This window comes from Phocoena sinus, chromosome 11 (assembly GCF_008692025.1).
Source record: "Phocoena sinus isolate mPhoSin1 chromosome 11, mPhoSin1.pri, whole genome shotgun sequence".
In the NCBI taxonomy this organism is placed as follows: Eukaryota; Metazoa; Chordata; class Mammalia; order Artiodactyla; family Phocoenidae; genus Phocoena; species Phocoena sinus.
The window spans coordinates 41,083,327-41,100,600 of NC_045773.1; the positions used below are offsets into that span (position 1 = coordinate 41,083,327).

The 17,274-nt window shown below is 39.8% G+C and overlaps 2 protein-coding genes across 2 annotated transcripts in view; one reads left to right on the forward strand and one right to left on the reverse strand.

Moving 5' to 3' along the window:
• The window catches only part of LOC116762123 (serine protease 46-like), a 28,462-nt gene that overhangs the window by 10,876 nt on the left and 312 nt on the right, over positions 1-17,274 (forward strand).
• Positions 2,007-3,056, reverse strand: LOC116762452 (dehydrodolichyl diphosphate synthase complex subunit NUS1-like). Its single transcript, XM_032649383.1, has one exon. It carries the CDS (start codon positions 3,054-3,056, stop codon positions 2,166-2,168), a length of 891 nt encoding a protein of 296 aa, XP_032505274.1. The 3' UTR covers positions 2,007-2,165.

The following is a 17,274-nucleotide window of genomic DNA, read 5'->3' on the forward strand; positions in this document are numbered from 1 at the left end:
TATTGGGGATGCATGTATATTTTTAAATTAGTGTTTTTGTTTTTTCCAAGTATATACCCAGGAGTGGAATTACTGGATGGTAGCTCTACTTTTAGTTTCTTAAGGAACTTCCATACTGTTTTCCGTAATGGCTGCACCAATTTACATTCCAACCAACAGTGTAAAGGGTTCCCTTTTCTCTACATCCTCTCTAACATTTGTTATTCGTAGATTTTTTTTTTTTTTTTTTTTTTAGTTTATAATCATTTTATTTCAACTGTTTTTTAAAATCATAAATGAGGTTTTGGTATCCAAAGTCAAAACACTTATTCTTCGTAGCCTCAGAATTTGGCAAGCAATTCCAGACCTTGCTTTCCAAATCCAGTCTTCTTTGCTATTTCTCAGAGTCTGAGCCCTAGTTTTTAAACTACTCCATTCTAAACATACAATTTTGGATAACTATTGTGCACTTGTTAATAAGATTCTTCTGAAAACAGCCCATCAAATATAAAGAATAATGGTTTCTGTCTGAGTATCAGCAGTGAGGGAAGAAAAACTAAACACCTATCAAAAAATCATTTCTTCATTTAAAAAGTAACAGAACCAGTGCTGTTCTCTGCCATGAAAGAGAACATGCAAAATTAAATTACTTTGGGCTTCCCTGGTGGCGCAGTGGTTGAGAGTCCACCTGCCAACGCAGGGGACACGGGTTCGTGCCCCGGTCCGGGAAGATCCCACATGCCGCGGAGCGGCTGGGCCTGTGAGCCATGGCCGCTGAGCCTGCGCGTCCGGAGCCTGTGCTCCGCAACGGGTGAGGCCACAACAGTGAGAGGCCCGTGTACCGCAAAAAAAAAAAAAAAAAATTAAATTACTTTGTAGACTTTGGTAATGTTTTATTACCTACACAGGCCTCAGTCTTACTTAAAGATCATATTTTTACGCTAAGTCACCGTCAGGATTTATTAAGTAAAAATCCTGGGTACTAACATGGTCCTAAATGTGCTATTCCAAAGAGGAACAGGTTACTTTTGAGGAAAAGAGCTGCCTCGGTAATTTCCCTCAAATGCTTATTTAAACACAGTTAATGGAAATACCCAGCTTTGGGTACTATCTAGCCCACTGCCTGCCAAACAGAAAAGGAGATCAAAACTTTCTTTCCTTATTCAGGAAAGTTTCACCTTTACTTTTTTTTTTTTTTTTTTTTTTTTTTTTTTTTTTTTGCGGTACGCGGGCCTCTCACTGTTGTGGCCTCTCCCGTTGCGGAGCAACAGGCTCCGGACGCGCAGGCTCAGTGGCCATGGCTCACGGGCCCAGCCGCTCCGCGGCATGTGGGATCCTCCCACACCGGGGCACGAACCCGTGTCCCCTGCATCGGCAGGCGGACTCTCAACCACTGCGCCACCAGGGAAGCCCTCACCTTTACTTTTAAGATTACAACCTTTTCACCTTTTATGACTGCCTCATACAATATTTAAATTTTTTTTAATTCTGCATTTCAATGTTGTAAGAGTTCTTTTTCAAGTGATCTTCACAACCCAGAACACAGACAACAGAGCGACATTTTCAAGTCACACTGTTTGACAATAACGAAGAGATGAAAATGGACGGATGTCTGAAAATAGGTATTCCCTTTGCTCCAAAGGTGAGCAAACTTTTAACATGTGAACAACACAGAACTCCATTCCTCTGGAGATCCCTCAAACTCAGAATGCTTCCGTTTAATACATCAGTATACAATTCTTAAAAATTAAAGTTTGGTCACTTGGAAAGACTGAACAAAAGTTATTCCCCTGCCCCCCCAAACAACAACAAAACAGCTTTAATCACCCCTTTCTCTCCCCACAAAAAAAGGGAAGTAGTTGGGGCTGAAGCCTGTAAATCTGAAATTTCAGCTCCTAAAACATCACTGCTATTTGCTCAAAGGTGCAAGTCCACATATTTCCTCCTCCAACACTTCCCCCATTTATAAGTTTATTTCCACACACGCATGCACATGCACACGCGCACACATACACACTCACACATGTACTCTTACTCTCAAGTAAGACACTTTTTTGTGTTTGTTGATAAATTATGAGGATTATGAACTAGGTGTGTACAGGGTTTCATAGGTGCTTTGTAAACATCAGAGTCACTTGAGTCCTTTTCTCCAAAAGCCTGAAATCAAATTACACAACCAGGGATCGCTACTTTCCCTGACGCTGTTCACAGGCTGCATATTGACAAAGGGCAGAGAAAAAGTCCTCATAACTGATGTTCAGGTGGGAAGGCAAAGAGACAATCTCAGTCAACCTGATGTGCCAGGGAAGAAAGCCTAGTGTGCTGTCCACAGGACCAAACTTCAATACTGAATCAGGATCAGGGAAACCATTTGAACTAAGTAAACTGTCTGACATATCTACATCCAAATCTGTGCATTTCTTTTGCTGCTGAGCTACTAACTGGCAGAAGTCTTGAGCAGCTCTCACAATATCTACTATTCTATCTTCTGGGGACAGCACCTTCACTGCCGATTGGCAATTTAAAACTTGATCATCTTTGTCATTACTATTTGCAAACTCTGGTGAGTATTTGGAACAATCTAAGCCCAGGAATTCCTGCTGTTGTTTTAAAATTTCATCCATCAATCTGGAATTATTTCTTTTGAGAATACCTTGGTGGTCGTAGAGGCTAATGTAAGAAACGCCCACGGCCATACACCACACCAGGAGGCTTGCGATGTCCGAGAAGCTGGGCTCCTGCTCCTCCTCGGTGATCACCAGGCCCATGTGCACAGGCAGTTTCTCCAGGGAACTGCCGTCCGCGCGCCAGCGTAGCCGCGGGTGGGCGGCGGCCGGGGTCGGCCCCCAACGTGGATGCCGGTGGTGACTGCGGTTCCTGCCGTTCCTGCCGACAGCCAGGAGCTTGGAGAGCGTGAAGCCGAGCGGCGCTAGGACAGCGGCGGAGGCGGCCCCACGGCAGCGCCACCAGATCCAGTGCCAGGTGCCGGACCAAACACGGAGCCAGGAGGTGAGCATGCGGTGCAGGCAGAGCAGAGCGTGCAGCACCCGCCACACCAGCTTGTACACCCCCGTCATACTCTCGTGGCGCCGGGGCACCCTCCTCTCTCCTACACCCGCAGCGCGACCGCTTCTCATCCGGCCCTGCAGCCGGCGCGAGCCATCTCTCCGCGTTCCCCCCGCCCCCCGCACCCGAACCCCTTTCTACTGCCAACACCTCACCTCGACCCCGCCGCCAGCTATTCGTAGATTTTTTGATGATAGCCTTGCTGACAGGTGTGAGGTGATACCTCATTGTGGTTTTGATTTGTGTTTCTCTAATAATTAGCAATGTTGAACATCTCTTCGTGTGCCTGTCTTCTTTGGAAAAATGCCTAGTCAGGTCTTCTGCCCATTTTGATTGGATTATTTGTTTTTGTGATATTGAGTTGTATGAGCTCTTTGTATATTTTGGATATTAACCCTTTGTCAGTCACATCATTTGCAAATATTTTCTCCCATTCCATAGGTTGTCTTTTGGTTTTGTCAAGGTTTCCTTTGCTGTGTAAAAGTTTTTAAGTTTAATAAGGTTCCATTTGTTTATTTTTGCTTTTATTTCTTTTGCCTTAGGAGACTGATCCAAGAATAAAATTGCTCTGATTTATGTCAAAGAGTGTTTCACCTATGTTCTGTTTTAGGAGTTTTATGGTTTCATGTCTTACATTTAGATCTTTAAATCATTTTGAATTTATTCTTATATATGATGTGAGGGAATGTTCTAACGTCATTGTTTTACATGTGGCTGTCAAGTTTTCTCAGTACCACTTGTTGAAGAGAATGTGTTGTCTCCATTGTATATTCTTGCCTCCTTTGTCATAGATTGACTGTAGGTTTGTGGGTTTCTCTCTGGGCTCTATTTCTGTTCCATTGATCTCTGTGTCCATTTTTGTGCCAATACCATGCTGTTTTGATTACTGTAGCTTTGTAGTATAGTCTGAAGTCTGGGAGAGTTATATCTCCAGTTTTGTTCTTTTTTCTCAGGATTGCTTTGGCAATTTGATATCTTTTGTGGTTCCATATAAGTTTTAGGATTATTTATCCTAGTTCTGTGAAAAATTTCCTCGTTTTTTTTTTTGTTTGTTTGTTTGCTTTTTGCAGTACGCAGGCCTCTCACTGTTGTGGCCTCTCCCGTTGTGGAGCACAGGCTCCAGACGCACAGGTCCAGTGTCCATGGCTTACGGGCCTAGCCGCTCCGCGGCATGTGGGATCTTCCCAGACCGAGGCACAAACCCATGTCCCCTGCATTGGCAGGTGGACTCTCAACCACTGCGCCACCAGGGAAGCCCTCCTGGGTATTTTTATAGGGAGTACATTAAATCTGTAGATTGCTTTGAATAGTATGGCCATCTTAATAATATTAATTTTGAAATCTAATAGCACAGGATATCTTTGCATTTCTTTCAGTCTTCTTCAGTTTCCTTCATTAATGTTTTATAGTTCTTATTGTATAGGTCTTTCACCTCCTTGGTTAAGATTAACCCTAGTTTTTTTGTTGGTTTGTTTTTGACACTATTTTAAACAGGATTTTTTAAAACTTTCTCTTTCAGGTATTTCATTATTAGAGTATAAATATGCAACAAATTTCTGTATATTAAACTTGTATCCTGCAAAGTTACTGAATTCATTTATTAGTTCTAATAGTTTTGTATGGAAACTTTAGGGTTCTCTATATAGAGTATCATGTCATCTGCAAAGGTGACAGTTTTACCTCTCCCCTTTCAATTTGGATACCTTTTATTTATTTTCCTTGTCTGATTGCTGTGGCTAGGACTTCCAATACTATGTTAAATAGCAGTGACAAGAGTGGGTATCCTTGTCTTGTTTCTGAATTTAGGAGGAAGGCTTTCAGCTTTTCGCTGTTGAATATTATGTTGGCCCTGGGTTTGTTATAAATGGACTTTATTATGTTGAGGTATGTTCCCATATGTTGTTGAGATACCCACTTTGATGAGGGTTTTTATCATGAATGGATGTTGAATTTTATCAAAGGCTTTTTCTGTGTCCACTGAGATGGTCATGTGGTTTTTGTCTTCCTTTTTGTTAATGTGGTGTATCATATTGATTGATTTGTGTATGTTAAACCATCCATGGGACCCTGGAATAAATCCACGTTGATCATGGTGTATGATCCTTTTTATGTATTGTTGGATTCAGTTTGCTAATATTTTATTGAGGATGTTTGCATCTATATTCATCAAAGATATTGGCCTGTAATTTTCTTTTTTGGTAGTGTCTTTTTCTGGCTTTGGTATCAGGGTAATGGTGGCCTCATAGAATGAATTTGGGAGTGTCCTCTCCTCTTCAAGTTTTTGGAATAGTTTGAGGATAGGTGTAACCTGTTCTTCCTATGCTTGGTAGAATTCCCCAGTGAAGCTGTCCAGACCTGGACTTGTGTTTGCAGGGAGTTTTTTTGTTTGTTTATTTGTTTTACAGATTCTATTTCACTTGTAGTGACCAGTCTGTTCAAATTGTCTGTTTCTTCTTGACTCAGTCTTGGCAGGCTATATGTTTCTAGAAATTTGTCCATTTCCTTGGTATTGTCCAATTTGTTAGCATATAACTGTTCATAGTATTCTCTTATGATTTTTTGTATCTCTGTGATATTGGTTGTTATTTCTCCTCTTTCTTTCTTATTTTGTTTATTTGGGTCCTCTTTTCTTCTTCATGAGCCTGGATAAAGGTTTATCAATTTCGTTTATCTTTTCAAAAAACCAGCTCTTGGTTTCATCATTCTTTTATATATATATATCTTTTAACTCTCTATTTTACTTATTTCCTTTCTGGTCTTTATGATTTCCTTCCTTCTGCCGACTTTGGGCTTTCTTTGGTTTTTTTTTTTCTAATTCTTTTAGGTGGTAGGTTAGGTTGTTTATTTGAGATTTTTCTTTTTTCTTGAGGAAGGCCTGTATCACTATAAACTTCCCTCTTAGAACTCTTTTGCTACATCCTGAAGATTTTGGAAAGTTGTGTTTTCATTTTCATTTGTCTTGAGGTATTTTCTGATTTCCTCGTTGATTTCATCATTGACCCATTGGTTTTTTAGTAGCATGTTGTTTAGTCTCCACGTGTTTGTTCTTTTCCTATTTTTCTTTCTATAGTTAATTCCTACTTTTACATCATTGTGGTCAGAAACATGCTTGATGTAATTTCTATCCTGTTAAATTTGTTGAGGCTGGTTTTGTGACCTAGTGTGTGATCTAACCTGGAGAATATTTCATGTCCACTTGAAAAGAGTGTGTATTCTACTTTTTTTTTTCTTTTTTGGATGTAGTGTCCTACAGATATCAATTAAGTCCAACTGGTGTTTGGTGTCACTTATGAACTCTGTTGCCTTACTGTTTTTCTTTCTGGATGATCTGTCCATGGAGGTCAGCAGGGTGTTAAAGTCTCCTACTATTATTGTATTATTGTTAATTTCTCCCTTTATGTCTGTTAGTATTTGCTTTATATATTTAGTTGCTCCTGTATTGAGTGTATATATTAACAAGTGTAATATTCTCTTCTTGTATTGATCCCTTTATCATTATATAATATGCTTCTTAGTCTTTCATTATGTTCTTTATTTTAATGTCTATTTTGTCTAATATGAGTATTGCTACCCCCACCTTCTTGTCATTTACATTTGCATGAAATATCTTTTTCTATCCCCTCACTTTCAGTCTGTGTGTGTCTTTTGCCCTGAAGTGAGTCCCTTGTAGGCAGCATAATGAAGGGTCTTGTTTTGTTTTGTTTGTATCCAATCAGTCACCCTATGTCTTTTGATCAGAGGATTTAGTCCATTGACGTTTAAAGTAATTTTTGACAGGTATGTACTTATTGCCATTTTATTCCTTGCTTTCCAGTGTTTTTGTAGTTCTTATTTTTTCCTTTCCTCTTTTTTTTGTTTTTCCCATTGTGGTTTGATTATTTTCTTTCATAGTATTCTTGAGGTCCTTTCTTTTTGGTTTTTGTGTATACAAAACCTACAATAGGTAGGTTTTTGATTTGTGGTTACCATGGGGTTTATATATATTGACCCATAATTATATCTGTTTGCTTTAAACTGAAGTCATTCAAGTTCAAATACATTCTAAAAGATCTACATTTTTTACTCCCCTCCTCCAGATTTTGTGTTTTTGATGTCACGTTTTATATCTTCATGCTTATCTCTTCACTGTTTATTGTAGTTATAGTTGCTTTTACAATATTTTTTTTTTTTTTTTTTTTTTTTTCAGTACGTGGGCCTCTCACTGTTGTGGCCTCTCCCGTTGCAGAGCACAGGCTCTGGACGCACAGGCTCAGTGGCCATGGCTCACAGGCCCAGCCACTCCATGGCACGTGGGATCTTCCCAGACCGGGGCACAAACCTGTGTCCCCTGCATCGGCAGGCGGACTCTCAACCACTGCGCCACCAGGGAAGCCCTATTTTTTGTTTTTTTATTCTATGTACTGGCTTACTTAAGTTATCTTCAATCCTTACTATATATTTGTTTTTCCTATTGGGATTTTCCCTTTCGGACAGATTCTTTCTTCTTTTCCATTTAGAGAATATCCTTCAACATTTCTTTTAGAGTAGGTTTGGTAGTGCAGAATTCTTTTAGTTTTGCTTGTCTGAGAAATTATTTCTCTCTCTTTCTGTTCTAAATTATAATCTTGTTGGGTAGACTATCCTAGGTTTCAGGTTTTTCCTTTTCATGAGTTTGAGTATATCATGTCACTCCCTTCTGGTCTGCAAAGTTTTTGCGGAGAAATCAGTTGATAGCTTAATGGGGGTTCCCTTGTACATGACTCTGTTTTTCTCTTGCTGCTTTTAGGAGTCTCTCTTTATCTTTAACTTTTGACATTTTAACTATGATATGTCTTGGTGTGGGCCTGTTTGGATTCATCTTGTTTGGGATCCTCTGTTCTTTCTGTACCTTGATATCTGTTTCCTCCTTTAGGCTTAGGAAGTTTTCAGTCATAATTTCTTCAAATACATTTTCAATCCCCTTCTCTCTCCCTTCTCCTTCCAGAACCCTTACTATGCATATGTTGGCACATTTTATATTATCCCATAGATCTCATATTTTGCTTTCTTTTTTTTTTTTTCCATTTGTCTGTCTGTCTGCTGTTCTGATTGGGTTATTTCCATCATTCTATCTTCCAGATCTCTTATGTGTTCTTCTTTGTTATTTAGTTGGCTATTCATTGCTTCTAGAGTGCTTTTTATCTCAGAAATTGAATTATCTACTTTTGATTAGGTCTTTATAGTTTCTAGTTCCTTGTTAAAAAGCATCTGTGTTTATATTAATACCCTTTCTTAATTCACTTAGCACTTTTTTTTTTTTTTGCGGTACACGGGCCTCTCACTGTTGTAGCCTCTCCCGTTGCAGAACACAGGCTCCAGACACGCAGGCTCAGCGGCCATGGCTTACGGGCCTAGCCACTCCGTGGCATGTGGGATCTTCCCAGACCGGGGCATGAACCCATGTCCCCTGCATCGGCAGGCAGACTCTCAACCACTGTGCCACCAGGGAAGCCCCACTTAGCATTTTTATTAGCAACTTTTTTTTTGAAATTTCCCCCTTTTCTTTTTTTAAAATTTTTTAATTTATTTTTTATTTATTATTATTATTTTTTGCAGTACATGGGCCTCTCACTGTTTTGGCCTCTCCCATTGTGGAGCACAGGCTCCGGACGCACAGGCTCAGTGGCCATGGCTCACAGGCCCAGCCACTCCATGGCATGTGGGATCTTCCTGGACCGGGGCATGAACCCACGTCCCCTGCATTGGCAGGCGGACTCTCAACCACTGCACTATCAGGGAAGCCCCTCTTTTTTTAAAAAGTAAATTTATTTATTTTATTTATTTATTTTTGGCTGCATTGGGTATTCGTTGCTGCACGTGGGCTTTCTCTAGTTGCGGTGAGCAGGGGCTACTCTTCATCGCGGTGCACAGGATTCTTATTGCGGTGGCTTCTTTTGTTGCTGAGCACAGGCTCTAGGCATGTGGGCTTCGGTAGTTATGGCACGTGGGTATTAGCAGCTTTTTGAAGTCAGCATCTGGTAGACTGATTATCTGTTTCATTATTTGGTTTTTCAAGGATTTTCTTTTTCTCTTTCAGCTGGGAGTAGTTCCTCTTTCTTTTCATTTTACTTAACTTTCTGTGTTTCTGTGAATTTAGGTGAAACAGTTATCTATTGTGGTCTTGAAGTGGTGTTTTTATGTGGGAGTGTCCCTACATAGACTGTGTGTGCCCAGTGTCTTTGGTGTGAGGGCCGGATTTGATGCAGATGCCAGCCACGTCTTTCCTCATGGTGTGCTGGCCACTATCACTCTGATAGAGGGTGTGGCTGGTGATGGAGGAGCTAGAGCCTGCACAGGGTGTGAGGTGGGACTTTCTCTCTGCTCCCTGGCTGTGGCTGTCCTGTCAGGGGTGGAGTCTGCTCCCACATTGCTAGAGCAGAAACTCTGAGGTCGGGCTTGAGCCAGCTCTGTTCCTTTTAAGTGTGTGTTTTTCCTTCTTGCTGCACTGGGGCTTTTGCCCCAAAGGAGGGGAGTGATGAAGTAAATGGGGCTGAATTGGAATATGGTTGATTTATAATGTTGTGTTGGTTTCAGGTGTACAGCAAAGTGAATCAGTTATCTATATCTATATAGATATAGATAGATATATCTATCTATATAGATATAGATAGATATAGATACAGATATATCTGTATCTATATTTTCACTCTTTTTTAGATTCTTTTCCATATAGGCCATTACAGAATATTGAGTAGAGTTCCCTGTGCTATACAGTAGGTCCTAATTAGTTATCTATTGAGAAGTTTGACTTTAAATCAAGTCTCGCTTTGTGACTATTGCGTGACTATGGATATTCTGATTTCTGGACTGAGATGTTTATGTGACAGCGTAATCGTACTGATTATGATTACATTAATCACAGTGAGCAAAACGTTCTGACTCTGCCCAGTTTTTACCCAGGATCAGGGAAATAACTCACCCCTTAAATACATTTTAAAGGGACAAAGGGGATTCCAATGAAGATGCCTTTTGTGTTCAATGTACCATTTACACTTTTCCCTGTCCTTTGCCCATGTTTTTCTCTTAAACTACTTTTCTTTTTATTGATTTGTAAAAACTGTAGATATTATATGCTGTGGTAATTGGTAAAGGAACATCATGTCTTTTTCAACTTAATTTTAAGTGGTTCATAAGTATAGGTATATACATACACACATACTTATGGAGAGAGAGAGAATATAAAACAAATATGGTTAAACATTAAATTAGTGAGTCTGGGTAAAAATATTATACTTGTATATTTTTTGTAAGTCTTAAATTATTTCAAAATAAAAAGTTAAAAAAAAACTTTAGGAACCGGAAGTTTTAACCCTTTGTGAAATGCTTTACAATATTTTACGCTACTTGTCCATGATTTACCTTTTTTTGGTGTGGATTTCTTCCCATAGAGTTAATTATTAAAATTTTCATATGTTCATATTTATTGTTATTTCCCTTAATGATTGTAGTTTTTGTGCTGTGCTTAGAAATATCTTTCCTACCCTAAGATTATAAAATTCTTTACTCATACATGTTCTTAATTTTTTTCTTTAAATATTTTAATTTTGATTCATCTAGAAGGGTGAGAGAGGAAACCAGTTTTATTTTTCTCCAAATGTAGCCAGTTATGTCAATAATTTTTATTGAATACTTTTTTTCGGCAGTGAATTAGAAATGCCCTCTTTATTATATCATACATTCCCATCTTATTTTTGTGTATTTCTGCCCTTTGCAGTCTCATTCGTGTGCCACCACTCTTTTTAAATTATTGTAGCTTTATAATTCCTTTTTGTATGTGGTAAGGCAAATCCTCCTTCATTCTTCTTCTTTTTTTTTTTTTTAACATCTTTATTGGGGTATAATTGCTTTACAATGGTGTGTTGGTTTCTGCTTTATAACAAAGTGAATCAGTTATACATATACATATGTTCCCATATCCATTATTCTTCATTTAAAGAATTTACCTTGCTCTTCTCCCATGTTCATTCTAATTGAACAATCTTTGTCTCGAGGTATTTTCTGATTTTTTTTTTTCTTTGATTTCATTGTTGACCCATTGGTGTTTTTTTTTTTTAATTAATTAATTTTTTACTGCATTGGGTCTTTGTTGCTGTGCGTGAGCTTTCTCTAGCTGTGGCAAGCGGGGGCTACTCGTCATTGCAGTGCGTGGGGTTCTCATTGCAGTGGCTTCTCTTGTTGCGGAGCACGGGCTCTAGGCATGCGGGCTTCAGTAGTTGTGGCGCATGGGCTTAGTTGCTCCGCAGCATGTGGGATCTTCCCCAGCCAGGGCTGGAACCCGTGTCCCCTACGTTGGCAGGCAGATTCTTAACCACCAGGAAAGCCCGACCCATTGGTTTTTTAGTAGCATGTTGTTTAGTCTCCAAGTGTTTGGGTTTTTTTCCCATTTTCTTTTGAACAATCTCAGTATAATACTAAAAGGAAAATCATGTGGTGATTTTGGGAAAATAGACTCTATTTTGCTCTATTTTATTTGTGTCCCTAGAGCAGGAGTTTATATAGCTTTCTCCATATAATTACTGCATGCTGCTTCTTAACTTTATTCCTAGATATTTTATATTACATCTCTATTGTAATATAAAATGTTTTTTTCAGTGTATTTTCCGTTTGTATTATATATTGATTTTTTGTGTATTTACTTTGTAATAAGCAAAATTCCTAGATATAGTGGATATAATGGATTCTCTTTAATTTTGAGACATACCATCTGCAAACAATGGTAAATTTGTCTCTTACTTTTCAATATGTATGCCTCTTACTTCTTTCTCTTGTTTATTGCAATGTCAAGAATCATATTCCAGAACAATTGCTCTGTCTTCCAGGAGACACTGTGTTATCTTGTTTTAGGTATGTCTTTTAATAAACAGTATAATGCTCAGTGCTATATTTTTCAACACATTTGGGAGGCTTTCCTTTAATTCATTTACCAAGAAGAATGTTTCTTTTTATCCCCCTACTTTATGTATTGGTTTGATTTTTTTTCCACTCCACTTTTCCCCTGTAGTGGTTTAAAATTTGTCATATCTCAACGTCATTCTACTACAGATATTTTCCACACACGTATTTAAACTTGACTTAACACCTAGAGTTAATCAATGTCTACTGCTTCCTCCTTATCAGGACAAGAGCCTTCCTTTTCACTTGCCTCATTTGCATCCCCCAGACTCATCTTGTTGAAAACATCTGGGAGTTCAGCTCACTGAACACTTCTATTATATCCAAGAGTTTTTAATTCACTCTCTTGGGCTTTCCAGGTTTATGCCCATATGAGCTACAATTAGTGATGATTTCGCCTCTTTCGTTTTCATGATTTTTACTTTTTTCATTATTTTGGGTACTGCTCCCCAAAAGCAACCTGGAATTGTAGCTCTACTTTTTCTTGTTGCTTACCTTCCTGGAAGTCCTTCCCACACTTCATCATAAAGCAGGTTGCTAACGGGGCATATCATCTGCCGAGGAGAGAGCCATTCCTTTGTTTCACTGTGGCATTTTATTTCAGGAATGAATGCTATGCTTCGTAAAATGTGTTTTCTGCAGCTATCACGATGACTCTACACCCTAACTCAGCTAGAGTGAGTTAGAGATATGGTTGACTGGACTCCATATCTAGAGTGCTGAGTCGGTTCCATGAACAGATTCTTCATGTCCATTTACCCTGCCTGCCAGGATTAGCCCTCCCTGGTCATGGTGTGCTTTGGTTTCATTCGTCCGTTGGATTCAGATGTATAATATCGTTTTTTAGAATACATTTAATTTGTTTGCTCATCCCACAAGACACCCCGTGCTGGGCTCTGGGCCAGGCACAGGATAGTGCTGGTGTGTGGCCCAGGAAAGATACTGGCCCTGGAACAGCAGGCCTATGAGACACCATCCACGCAGCCTTTGCGTTTTGTTTTGTCTTCCTCCAGTGAGGCTGGGCTCCACCGAAGGTGTGTCGAGGAAGGCACCCCCTTTGTCGAGTTATAGAATCACAAATATGCTTCACTTGAAAGCACAGTCTATGTTCTGGAACATTTGAAATAACATAAATTATCTGCTCCTTGAATGCTGGATAGAAGTTGCTTGCGAAACCACATAGGCCTGTTTTCCTTTGAAGGGGTAGTTCTTGAGCAATACTTTAAGTTGTTTTGTCCATGAGTATTGGATTTTCTTAGAAATTATTCATTTCATCCAGATTTTAGATCCATAAAGAGAAAGTTATAAATAGTCTTCAGATACTAGAAGGTGTATTTTCCCTGGGTCTGATTCTAGTCTCTTTTCTACTTATACCACAAAGTATTTGAATTTTCCTTCTCTTTGAGTTTTTCTTGGTAGGACTTACAAGATATTTATTTTGTTGTTGTTTTTTAAGTACAATTTATTGATTTTATTCCTCAAGTCTATGATTTTTTTGCTTTCTAATGCATGACATCTGCTTTTTGTCTTCATTAATTCCTTTTCAAGTGTCTTCAGCTGAATGTGCAGTGATAAATAATTGATGATGACAATAAATAATTTATTTTCATTCTCTCTTGCTTGGTATTAAAGTATTTAGACTAAGACTCTTCTGTGTGAAATTCAGGCCCACATCCCATGGGCTTTGCAATGTATGGCCTTCTTATCTTTCTACACTCTAACTGTAGATTTTTTTTTTTTTTTCATTTTTTTTTTATTATTATTATTTTTGCGGTACGCGGGCCTCTCACTGTTGTGGCCTCTCCCGTTGCGGAGCACAGGCTCCAGACGCGCAGGCTCAGCGGCCATGGCTCACGGGCCCAGCCGCTCCGTGGCACGTGGGATCCTCCGGGACCGGGGCACGAGCCCGCGTCCCCTGCATCGGCAGGCGGACTCTCAACCGCTGTGCCACCAGGGAAGCCCTAACTGTAGATTTTAATTCTGTTTTTTACTTTAACATTTTTGAAAGTTAATTTTTTTTTCTTTGATGGGGGTGGTTCACATTTTGTTACTGGATTCTGGCTTAATTTCATTGTGGTAAGAGAATGTCCACTTACAAGATCTTTCTCTCTCTCTTCTATTTTCTCTCTCTCCCTCTGAGTTCTCTTTTTCTCTGGATTGCCAGAGTCCAGTCGACCATATCTCTATCACTAGCTTGATTATCACTGGCTTGATTTCCCCCTTCATCTTCCATTTTCTCTCTCCACAAAAGGCCCCTACTGAAATCTGTTTAATACATGTTTTTAAAGAAGTCTGTATCTTTGAAAAATGCGTAGTGTTGCTATATGTATATTTTACTTTGCATAAATGATGTTGTGCTACAGTCCTCTCCTGTATTTGTTTGTTGAGGAATCTCAATTTGTTCGAGAATCCACATTAAATGGTTTTATTCTTTCCAGTCATTGCCCCCATATGCCCTGTGTCAAATCTTCCTCCCTTCTCCAAACATTATTTTGGGCAGAGCTCATAATTTTCAGTTACTTTCAGTTATTAAATACCTTGTCGTATTATAAGTCTCAATTTAAAAATCAATTTGATTGGAACTTCCCTGGTGGCACAGTGATTAAGAATCCGCCTGCCAATGCAGGGGACACGGGTTCGAGCCCTGCTCCAGGAAGATCCCACATGCCGTGGAGCAACTAAGTCTGTGCGCCACAACTACTGAGCCTGCGCTCTAGAGCATGCGAGCCAAAACTACTGAGCCCGCGTGCCACAACTACTGAAGCCCACGCACCTAGAGCTGGTGCTCTGCAACAAGAGAAGCCACCTCAATAAGAAGCCCAGGCACCACAACGAAGCGTGGCCCCTGCTCACGGCAACTAAAGAAAGCCTACGTGCAGCAATGAAGACCCAATGCAACCAAAAAATAAATAAATACATAAAAGTCAATTTGATTTAAACTTCGCCAAGCCCTACTCTATCTCTCTCCTCTGGAGCATGGGGGTCTGCACACTGGGAGCTGACAACTGGGTCAGCCTAGACATGGAAACCTTCAAGTCTTCCTCAACTCACTTTCTCTGCTTGTTAATTTTCAGGGTTTCCTTAGATAGGCTAAAATTGACCTCTAGTTGGTTTTAGACAGAGAAAATGCCCTATCTTAATTCATCATCTATCTTCAATGAGATTTGGTGTCTTTCATTGAACAGATGGTCTTAACTTTGATGTAATTAAGCCTAACACATTTGCCCTCTTCAGGTTTGTGGGGTTTTATCTTATTTTAAAACACGTGCTTCATCCCAACTCATAAAGTCATGGCCCTACATTTTTGATTAGCTTTATCTTTCTCACTTTTCACATTTAGAGTTTTATTTCCTCTGGAGTTGTGTTATGGCAGGGTCCAACTTCATTTTTCTCCATCAGTTTCTCCACCATCTACAGCAGAGACCTCCTTTCTCAGTCATGACACTTTCTGGAGCATGTGCCAGGTTTCCTCCACCTGCAGGCATCTGGCTGGCTCTCCATTGCCCCACTGGTCTATTTTTCAGTTTCTATGCTAGTACCGTGGTTTCTGTAATTATAGCTTTGAAATATATCTAACTCTGTTTAGATGTTTCTCCAGTCCCCAGCCTCTCCAATTTGCTCTTTTTTTCTCAAACCTGTCATAGAATTCATGGACTATTATCCTTCAATATCAATTCTAGAATCAGATTGTCAAGGTCCTGAAAGAATCCTGCTGACATTTTATTTGGAATCGCTTGAACTTTAGAGGTCAACATAAGGAGAACTGACATTGTTATAATTTTTGACTCTTTCACTCTGTTGAATACGGATAAAAGAATATTTATAAAATGTGTATGGAGAATAAAGAATAACACAACCAACACTCATACCCTCAGCACCAAGCCTATAAAATAGTGCATTACCAGAAACTTTGAGGCTTCCACGTGATGATTACTGAATCTCAAACCATGAAGGCTCTGATGCTGCTTTGGTTTTTTTCTGCTGGCTGGCATTTGCTCTTGGTGCCTTAGCTTCCCTGTGTGCAGGGTGATGTTTTAAGAGGACATGTCCTTTAGAGTGTTTTTTTGTGGGAGTTCGCTGAAGCATGGCTTGAAAGTGGGTTCCTCCAGTCAGAATCTATATTTGCTTCTGCCAGATACCTGGACATAAAACCAACCCAGGACCTCTTTAAATGACGTTCTTGGCTCAAGTTTTTTTAACCACCAAGACAGTGTGAATTCAAGTTGCAAGTTCACATGAGGGCAGGTGTTCCTAGTTTATCGTCACTCGGAAGGTGTGGTCCTTTCTGGGAGGTATAGTTTTTTGCAGGAGGTTTCCTCTTAGGCTCCCCTCCTTGGGCAGGCCCTGGGTTTTGCCTTTCGTCTTCTGCACCCACGAATGAGGCTGTGAAAACCAAAGCTCAGTTTCACTGGGTTTGGCCTATGGCTTTGGGGCAAAAGTCATCTTCTGGGCTTTGCTGATGGCTCTGTGTTTTAGCCCTCCCTTGGGTTTTGCACTCTGAGGAGACTTTATTTTCTTGCTAGCTCACCCATGCATTTAAAATCTCACAGGTTTAGTTATCTTCAGCAAGGTGGGAAAGGGGATCTAGTCTTCCATACTGTAGGAAGCCAAATGTTGAGAACTGACTTTTTTACATTGTTTTAAGTTGCCTCATCTAAGAACAACGGTATATCTGTACATTAATGTAGGTCTTCTTTTGTGTTCTTAAGTATAGTTTTATTATTTTTTCTTTACATGTTTTATGCACTCTTCATTAGATTATGTCTTATAAATCTTGGTTTACGCTACATGAAAAAATATACATATATGTGGGGGAGGGAGGGAGGGAGGGAGGGAGAGCATGAGCTGTTTTTCAGATTTATAAAACTTTTCAACAATACAGAAGAATGTAAGAAAGTTTTAAGAAAATCATAAACCCACCATCAGCAGAAATAACAGCTACTACTTTTTGATGTATGCTGTTGTAAACATTATTCTTATACATGCACCTGCTTTGCACAAAGAGAGAGGGGGCAGGTTTGCATTTCAAATGGCTCATTCTGTAAGCAGGATTGTAGGAACGAAGAAAGTCAAGGGCAACACCTTGGAGGCCCACCACGATTTAAAGGGAAGGCAGAGGAGGGGACCAGCAATTATTGTCAGAGAGTTAGCAGGGGAATGCAGAGAGAGCCCATTGTGATCCTGAGCTTGGGCTCCAGTGCAGTGCTTCCATGTCACAGAGCAGGTTCATAGCCATGCGTTGATATCAGGGACAGCACGGGCCTAACACAGCTCATGCTAAGGATATGGCCCCGGAAGGTGCAAGTTTATTTGTCCAGG

Bases quoted from the DNA above. Each gene is read 5' to 3' on its own strand.
- LOC116762452 (XM_032649383.1), bottom strand. From the start codon at position 3,056: ATGACGGGGGTGTACAAGCTGGTGTGGCGGGTGCTGCACGCTCTGCTC.